The following is a 9,731-nucleotide window of genomic DNA, read 5'->3' as shown; positions in this document are numbered from 1 at the left end:
GGACGACCTTGGCAATGAGCCAGGGGCTTATGAAACACATCTGAAACAGGCCTTCCTGAATGGTCTGTTCCCCCCACTACGGGCAAACGTAGGCAACACCTGCATCGGGCTTGAGGATGCTCGCTTGACAGAGATCAGACGTCATGCTGAACATGCTGAACGCCAACACAAAGAAACCAAAGACAGAGAAAAACTAAAAAAGGATCAACAGCTCCAGAAAGCACAGCTAACCATGATGCAGGCTGTTTCAGCCTTGTCAAGGCCAAGTAGCAAAGATAACGCTGATAGCAGAGCCAACTTCAATGAACCAGGAAAAGGGGGGCGCGGGCGTGGACGTGGTCGTGGGAGAGGCTTCTATCGACAATTTCAAATTCCCAAAGATGAGTGTATGATCTGCAGAGAAAAAGGACACTGGGCGAAGAACTGCCCCCACCGGCGAGAGGAGGGAGAGACAAGAACTTTCACTGCCGACTGAAATAGAGAAAGGGAGGAGATGGCAGACGGGGAGGAGACGACCAATCAACCCACCGAGGATCAAAGAAAGGAAAGTGAATCACACACACACACAGACGCTAAAGCAATGAAGTATTCGCTTGCCAAACTAACCGAACACATACAAACAAGCTACAGCAATGAAGAACCGCTTGCCAAATTAACCGCACACACACACACACCAGATCACACACAACTTTGTGGTACTTATGTTAAGTACAATAGTGATGCTTTTAAGAAAATGCCACAACTCGAACTGTGTGTTAACGGTCACAAACTTAATTTCATGGTTGACTCTGGTGCAGGTTATTCTGTGGTTAGGACTTCAGATTTGCCCACATCTCCTGAGATGAGTGGTCGCTTTATACTCTCTCAAGGTGCCAGCGGTGCCACTGTAAAAGAAAACTTCACAAAACCTCTCAAATGCGCCGCTCAGTTTGACAAACATCAACAACATCCCATAAAGTTTGAACATGGTTTTCTGTTGTCTCCCTGTTGCCCAATTAATCTATTAGGAAGAGATTTGATGATTGTGTTAGGCCTCAACTTAGTATCCTCCTCTGAAGGAGTGACGGTTACACACAATTCTTCTTCACCCACATTCACAATGTCTCAGACCACACATGAGCAGATGTTTGCATATCAGTGGCAACTTCCTATAAATGCCTCCACTGATCTGCTCTCCACGTCGCACTCTCTTGTCACTCCTTTTTCGGATTTCATGCACACTGATTCATTGCATTGCACCTCACATGTGACAAGCACAGTAGATCACGTTTATGAATCTCTGTTTTTGCCTTTTTCTGACGATTCTCTGAAAGTGTCCAATGTTTTTTGGTCTGGTTCCAGAAGTGCAGCTTTCGTCTCACTCACTGACCAACAGTTGGCACTGTTTCACGTCTTGAATTCCAGCCCTCACATCCCGCTCTCCAAGTCTCATGATGACAAGTGGCAAGACTTAGGCCCATTTGTCAGATCATGCCAGGCTGCCGTTGATTGGCAACCCACAACCAGGCCTGACGTAATGTATTCCCCCAGTCTGAGTGCATTTGATCTAAAAATGTCTCCAACCCTCTGTTGTCCAGCCACACGCTCATTTGTTGTGACTGAAAATCACCTTCATTCTTATGCAATGTTGTCTAGCCCCTCTGACATTTCTCCTTTACTTTCAGATCTGCCTGAAACACTGTGGGCAAAGGACAAATATGATGTGGGCCTCATCAGAAACTGTGATCCAGTCAAAATCACTCCAAAATCTGATTACAGGCCATGTAAACAACAATATCCACTCAGACAAGAAGCAGTGGAGGGGATACGTCCTGTTTTTGAATCCTTTTTGCAGGCTGGAGTAATTGTCCCCTGCCCTGATTCACCGGTCCGCACTCCACTGTTCCCAGTTAAAAAGATCAGAGACAAAGGTCAACCTACTGAGTGGCGGTTTGTGCAGGATTTGAAGGCTGTGAATGATGCTGTAATTTTTCGATCGCCTATTGTTCCCAACCCATACACACTGCTTTCCCAAATTCCGCCTAATGCAGTGTGGTTTTCGGTTGTAGATTTATCCAACGCTTTTTTTAGTGTTCCTGTCCACAAGGACAGCCAGTACTGGTTTGCTTTTAATTTTGAAAACAAGGCCTACACGTTCACACGCTTATGTCAGGGCTACTGTGAGTCTCCGTCATTGTACAATCAGGCTCTCAGGAACAGTCTTGAACCCCTCATCCTCACTCCGGGTTCAGCTCTCTTGCAGTATGTTGATGATCTACTAATTGCCAGTCCCACACAGGAGCAATGTGAAACAAATACGATCGCTTTGCTGAGGCATCTGGCTCGTGAGGGCCATAAAGTCAGTCTCAGCAAACTACAGTTTGTACAACAAACTGTCACGTTTCTGGGTCATGTCGTCACCAAAGATGGCAAATCCCTGTCTGATAAGAGAGTAGAAGCTATTGTTAACATGCCAAAACCCTTGACGAAGAAACAACTCATGTCATTCATCGGCACATGCTCTTTCTGTAGAACGTTCATTCCTGACTTTGCTCTTCTTGAAGCCCCCTTAGGTGCTCTGTACCACGGCAAATCACTCACTCCTCATGAACGTGTCGTTTGGACTCCAGAGGCAGACGAGGCATTTGTCACACTGAAGAAGACGCTGCAGCAATCTCCCACTCTTGCTCTCCCTAACCCTGACAAACCTTTTGTTCAGGCTGTGGATGAGAGAGACCGCTGCATGACTTCCGTCCTCCTTCAGTCGCATGGTGACAAGTTTCGCCCTGTCGCCTACTTCTCTGCCAAACTTGATCCGGTGGCAGCTGGCCTTCCACGTTGTTTGCGTGCAGTGGCCGCATGTGAAAAAGCCGTTCTTGCCTCACGAGACATAGTAGGTTACTCTGACTTGACACTCCTTGTTCCTCATGCTGTGTCTCTCATTCTTACAGAACAGAAGACCTCACATCTCTCTGCTGCTCGCTGGTTGCGGTATCACACTGTTCTTCTTGACATGCCCAACATCACAGTGAAACGCTGTTCAACTTTGAACCCAGCCACACTTCTTCCGCTTCCGGATGACGGGGAAGAACACAACTGTGTGGCTGAACTTCAAGTCCAGTGTTCCCCACGACCTGACCTCTTTGACGAACCTCTTTCTAACTCTGACTTGATTCTGTATGTCGATGGGTCTGCCTCACGTGACCCTGTCTCTGGTACTAACTGTGTTGGTTTCTCTGTTTGTTCAGATAGCGAAGTCCTCGTCTCGAGTTCTCTTCCTCATCACCTCTCAGCACAGGCAGCAGAGCTCATCGCACTCACGGAAGCATGCAAACTGGCTACTGGTAAAACACTCACAGTCTACACTGACTCCAGATATGCATTCGGTGTAACTCATGATTTTGGTGCCCTTTGGCAACACAGAAACTTCCTCACATCCTCTGGTAAAAAGATAGCACACCATGGTCTCATCACAGATCTTCTATCTGCGATTTTGCTCCCAAAAACGGTGGCTGTATGCAAATGTGCTGCACACACACGTGCTACGGATGTGGTGTCTCGGGGAAACGCCAAAGCAGACACAGCGGCTAAAGCTGCAGCTCGCTTACCACCTCCTCTTTCAAACAAACAATTGGCTGCACTCACATCTGACATGTCCTCCTCTCTTTCTGCAGTACAGTCCACTGCTACTCCTCCTGAGATCTCCCTATGGAAGAAGTCCGGTGCTATTTTCCGAGCTGGTGTGTGGTATGGTCCTGACAACAAACCCTGTTTGCCAAAACATTTCTTTCCCCATTATGCTAAGTTATCTCATGGCAAAGATCACACATCTAAAATGGGGATGTTATCTATGATAACAGAACATTGGTTCACGAAAGGTTTCTCCACCTATGCTCAAAAGTACTGTCAGGCATGCGTAATCTGCGCCACACACAACGTTGGCAGGCCAGTGGCTGTAACCAGCCAGGCAGCTCACCAACCACCTACTCGACCTTTTGAACATCTGATGATGGACTTCATAGAGCTGTCACCATCAGAAGGTAAATCTCACTGCTTAGTGATGGTCGACATGTGGTCAAAATGGGTTGAAGCTTTCCCTGCCTCAAAACAAACTGCAAGTGTGGTCACCAAAGCATTGTTAAGAGACATTATTCCACGATGGGGAATTCCTAGCAGGATTTCCAGTGACAACGGCAGACACTTCGTAAACGAAGCTGTCAAACAACTCGGTTCTCATCTAGGTATGGATGTGCGAACACACTGTGCATATCATCCAGCCAGTGGTGGAGCTGTGGAACGAGAGAACGGCACACTCAAAACTAAACTTGCAAAGTGCTGTGAAGACACAGGTCTTGCATGGACAAAAGTCCTGCCTCTGGTGCTGATGTACATGAGGATGAGAAAACGAACAAGGTCTAATCTTTCACCTTATGAGATTCTTTTTGCAACTCCTCCCCACATTGGTGTGGCTCCTCCATCTTCTCCGCTTCCATCCACAGACTTGTGTGATGATAACATGTTGTCTTATTGTGCTAACCTAACTTCGTCTCTTTCAGACATCAGGAGACAGGTGACCTCCTCCCTTCCTCATCCAGCTACTGAACCGCTTCATAACCTCCAGCCAGGCGACTTCGTGGTGGTCAAGGACTTCCGGAGAAAGAATTGGCGCTCACGCAGGTGGCAAGGGCCTTACCAGATACTGCTCACAACCTACACAGCCGTGAAAGTTGCTGAAAGAGCCACCTGGATCCACGCCAGCCATTGCAAACGAGTACCATCTCCATCGGACCAGCTGACGCCTTCAACTGAAAGCATACACACTGATACTCCCACTGATTGAGAAGCACCGAGAGTGGTGTATGATTAACTACACAAGCGTTCTGCCACAACACAGAAGTAATTTGCCTGACGACTGAGACGATGGATAGGCCACGGCCTTGGTATCCATTTCACAATACAGGGTTGTGTGGCTTCAGAGGCTTACTATGTGTGTTATCCATGATCTCCTTTATTGTAGTTTTGCCAATTATTTTGTCTAGACACACTCCTGTTAAAGTCTCTGATGATGTTGCGAACTCCTCTTTTCCTGCAGTGTCCTCTCAGAACCATTTAGCACATGCAGATTTGACAAGACACAAGAGAAGTGATTCAGGTCCCCTGGATCCCTACAGCGCTAATTGGGCCCCGTCGTGGTTAGAAAGGAACTTATGGTTTCAGCACATAAATTACACTGTTCGTACATCATTTGCCTCATCTTGTTTGGCCTGTCAAGGTTATAGAACTACGTTAACTCTTGTTTCTTTCCCTGATAATGGCACATGTCAATCCGAGGGAAGGATGGGAAAACCAGTTTGCCCCCTAGACTGCATTATTGTGCGCGCCTCTAGACAAACACGTTGGCAGTATAATAGCACTCTCTTCAGTACCTGCCCTGACATGTCACTTAGAACACCAACACCACCGCGGGCAGCCTCAAGTAAGATACTGATTGCACCTAATGCGACATTTACCTGCTTCAAACGGACCTACGGTAGTATGAGTGTCGGTGCCACTTCAGTATCCTGTCACAAAATTCACACCCTCTATCGACCCATATCTGCTAGTAATCCCCAGTCCTCCAAGGTTGGCCTGGAAATCGAAGAGGATGGCAGTTTTGGTAGAAGATGGAAACGTGATGCTTTTGATGCTGGTATTGATCCGTATCCTGATTTGTATTGGATTTGTGATGATATTAGACGTTCCCTCCCTGCTAATTGGAATGGTTTGTGTGCTATAGCCATGTTAGCTCAGGAAGTTCACATTATACCGATTTCAGAAAATGTTGTTAGTGATCTGTCTGCTCTCCCTCCCCAGTCCCGTCACCATATCACCAAGCGTGCTGTGGTTCCCTTTGGCAGCTTTGATAATGCCGTTACCTTGGATGCCATTGGTATGCCCAGAGGCGTTCCTGATGAATATAAGGCTCGTAACGAAATTGCTAGTGGGTTTGTTCACCTGGTTCCGTTCATTGGTGCTTCTATTGAAGTTCAGAAGAACACAGAATGGATTAATTATATCTACTATAATCAGCAACGTTTCATTAACCACACAACTGACGCTATCAAAGGTCTTGCGGACCAATTGTCCCCCACTTCCCTTGTGTCCTGGCAAAACAGGATGGGACTGGATTTGTTGTTTGCTGAAAGAGGTGGCATATGTTTCATGTTCGGAGATGCTTGTTGTACCTACATTCCTAACAACACGGCACCTGATGGTTCTGTCTCCAGAGCCATTAATGCCTTAGAATCCCTCAGTAAAGAATGGACAGAGAATTCCGGCGTCGCCCACCCATTAGATTGGCAGTCCATACAGACATTTTTCAATAACTGGAAAGGCATGCTTATCTCTTTTGTCGCTGTAATTGCTCTCTTCCTTGGTATCTTTGCCCTCTGCGGATGTTGTATAATACCTTGCGTTCGTGGCCTCATCACCCGTACAGTTAATGCAAGTGTAACTAAGACTATGTTGTCATATCAGCCCATACCCTCCTCTGTCACGGATGTTCCTGACTTATTCCCCATCCCTGCTTACCTGGACACTGACAACACAGATGATTCTGATGATGATACTCAAATTTAGTTAAATTTTACTCTTTTAGTTTTCATTTTCTCCCTCCAGCTTGTTTATGTGTTTCTTAGTGATTTCACTAGACAAAAACAGCTACTGCAATAATCTTTTCAACTTCATATTTTATGATGCCTTAATTTAAATCTCTGAATTTTTAAGGTTGATGTGTTACTTTATGAAGTTTGTACATACTTAATAATATATACATACCACTTCTGTCCGTCCTGGGTGAGGAATCCCTCACATGTGGCTCTCTCTAAGGTTTCTACTTATTTTTCACCCTGTGAAAAGGGTTTTTTGAGTAGTTTTCTTCCTTACGCTTTATAAGGGTTAAGGGCAGAAGTTGTCACCCCATGTTTAAGGCCTATGATATTTTCAACCTTACATATACTTTATGTTGACATTTAACATTTTATTACATTTTAATATGAGTTACTTTTGCCAATCAATACAGTATGTTACAATTTGATAATGGTTAATGAGAAAATGATTTTGTTTGACCTGATTTCCTTCCATATTTTTTCATTTTAAACGCTTGCTCCATTACAGGAAAATAACTTTTTTTGTTTCCTTTCCGCAAAAACAGCAACGGCTACCTATTGTGGCCTCATCGCCAGTGACTCTGTATATAGGATTGCAGACTCTATGATTTTCTTCTATGATTTGATGTTTGTTACTGATGTTGATTATGATGTTTCTTGATTATTTTTCGTTAGTGATCATATTTTTATTGATGATCGAATGGGGGAGTGTAATGGAAAATATCACTGACCAGTGTCTAAGGTATTGGATATCCCCTTACTAAGTGTCTCACTGCTGTGATACTGTCTAGCTGACAGGATGGAACCCTTATTTGGTGATGTTTTTCTTTAATTGGTACCAGGGACGGTAGGGTGAGGTTTTTCATCTAACTGGTACCGGGGACGGAAGGACACAGCAGATAAGATAGAGGATGATCTCATGTCTTTCATGTCTTCTTTTTTTTTTTCATATCATGTCTTATGAAACGCCTCTTTGTATAAGTTCTGGCTTCTGTGAACTTACAGCCAGTTGTTCCATTTTGAGCACCCGTGCTTGTTGTGTAAACTCTGCAGAGCTTATTATTATAAAGACTCAAAAGCAACTCCGGTCTGAGAATTTCATTATTTCAAATCTCAAGATGAATTTCCATCACACGGTACAGAGGGACTTGGATGCTATTAACATGTTTACCTCACGTATACTTCACACAGATCGATGCCCGCTTTGTCCCGCTGCTCAGAGGACTCTTACTCGCGATTGATTGATGGAGGGAGAGGGGCTGCAGGCCTCTGCCGCCGGGCAAGAATAATTATTGGGCTGATGTGAGAGGATCAGCCGTTGCTCGTTCTGGCTCGCTGGACTTCTATGAATTAGAGGAAGGTGCTGATCATTTGAACTGTGTCTCGCTCACACTGAACCATGCAGCTGGCAGGTCCTAAGGGAAAATGGCTTCTTGTTTTGCTTTGATAACTTTCATTTCAAGTTCTGTTTGTCAAAGGACTCGTCAAACAGATCACATCTGGTCACATTAGCACAGTGCTGTATGATCACAGATAAAGAGGCGGACATGCGTGTGAAGCTAAGGTCAACTGGAGGCTCGAAGTTGCCCATAGGTTAGATGTAACCTGTGTGGGTGTATCCCGTCCCCCGCTCTTCGCCCAATCACAGCTGGGGTTGGCTCCAGCCCCCCCTGTAAGCCACTGTCATGATTCTGCCCTCTGGTGAACTTTTGTAACCTATTGACAGAATCTTCTGATGGACTTGTACATTATGGACATTTACCTCCTGTGGGTTTGGATTTCTGGTGTGTTTGGTTGTTTCCACGTTGAGTTCTCCACTTGCTGTTTTATTTTGAAGCTTCTCTTTTTATAAATACATGGCTTTTAACTCTGTCTTTTTACTGTTACCAGCCCTATTGACCGTCTGCTACAGTCTTAATGTGTTTCACCTGAGTTCAGTTCTCCCAGCCTCTCGCTGTGCCTCCCTTTTGGACAGGATGCGGTCTATGCAGCCTACGTAAGCTGCGTCCTTTGTCGGAAGCATAGTGCACATCCTCTGTGTCCTTCATATTGCATCACAAGCTTGTCCTGCCTGTACAGCCGTGGCCTAGCAACAGAGCTACGGACTTGAAAGTTCCTTAGTTGAGTAAAAACTTTTTTTAATCTGTGCACCATTAGCTGTCCCGATGAGTTGAAGCAGACACCTAGATGTAAAATGAATTCTTCTTAAAGTGTTTTCTCCTTGCTTGCTGCCGCTATTACTAATTTAAAAAAAAGTTGATCACAGAAGCATCATGAATCCTGGGTTAAACTGGAGCCTCTGTTGGTGTTGAGACCCCGCCATCATCACCACTTGTGTTCAGTTCTTCCTGCCTCTCTTCTGTATATGTCTCTGTGTTTCCCTTTGTCAGGTTGCCCGTTCACACAGAGATTTTCCTTGGGTCGGACTTCACTTTGAATGTATGTATCTAAATGTATCTAAATCTTGCTAGAGACCATGAGCCTCATTTGATTCATTTTCTACTCATCAAATTCACATTCATTAGCCAAAGCTTCATTGCCTGCATTTGGGGCCTCTTAGCAAATGGATGATAATGGTGATTATATGGTTTAGAAAACCTGACAGCCGACAGAAGATCCAGCATCATTGTAAATCCTAAAAACTCATCTCAGACTAATTAAATGTGTCCTTCCCGTGTCTGCTGTTCACTCACTCAACTCCTGTTCTTTCTTGATCATGCAGCCGTAATCACAGCAGATACGAGGGGAAAGGGCCGTGGTGAATTTTGTGGTTTTGATGGATGGTGCCATGGTTTCATCAAAGTCTGCCTGGTGTAATTTGATCTTCCAGATTCCCTGGATGAGACTGCTTGTGTATGTGTGTGTTTGTGCACGCGTGTGTTTGTGTGTGCGTGTGTGTGTGTGGTGGGGGGGTTCAGCTGGCTCAGGGCACAGAGAGCACTGCTCGAATGTGTCATCAGATGTATCATTGCAGGAACAAAATAACTTATCACTAAAAGATGAAAACACTGACAGAGGAGCCTCATCCGAACACCCTGAATCCATGATTCAGTCTCAGTGTCAGACAACACATGAACTCATCCATCTTTTTCCATTCCTGAGCAC

General features: G+C 45.2%; 1 protein-coding gene across 1 annotated transcript; it reads left to right on the top strand.

The window, feature by feature from the left end:
* Positions 1-329: 329 nt before the first annotated feature.
* Positions 330-4,819, top strand: LOC133971993 (protein NYNRIN-like). Its single transcript, XM_062409154.1, has one exon. It carries the CDS (start codon positions 494-496, stop codon positions 4,817-4,819), a length of 4,326 nt encoding a protein of 1,441 aa, XP_062265138.1. The 5' UTR covers positions 330-493.
* The last annotated feature ends 4,912 nt before the right edge of the window (positions 4,820-9,731 follow it).

This window comes from Platichthys flesus, chromosome 17 (genome assembly GCF_949316205.1).
Source record: "Platichthys flesus chromosome 17, fPlaFle2.1, whole genome shotgun sequence".
NCBI lineage: Eukaryota > Metazoa > Chordata > Actinopteri > Pleuronectiformes > Pleuronectidae > Platichthys > Platichthys flesus.
The sequence above is the reverse complement of the archived record's forward strand: the minus strand, read 5'-3'. Positions and strand labels throughout refer to the sequence as shown.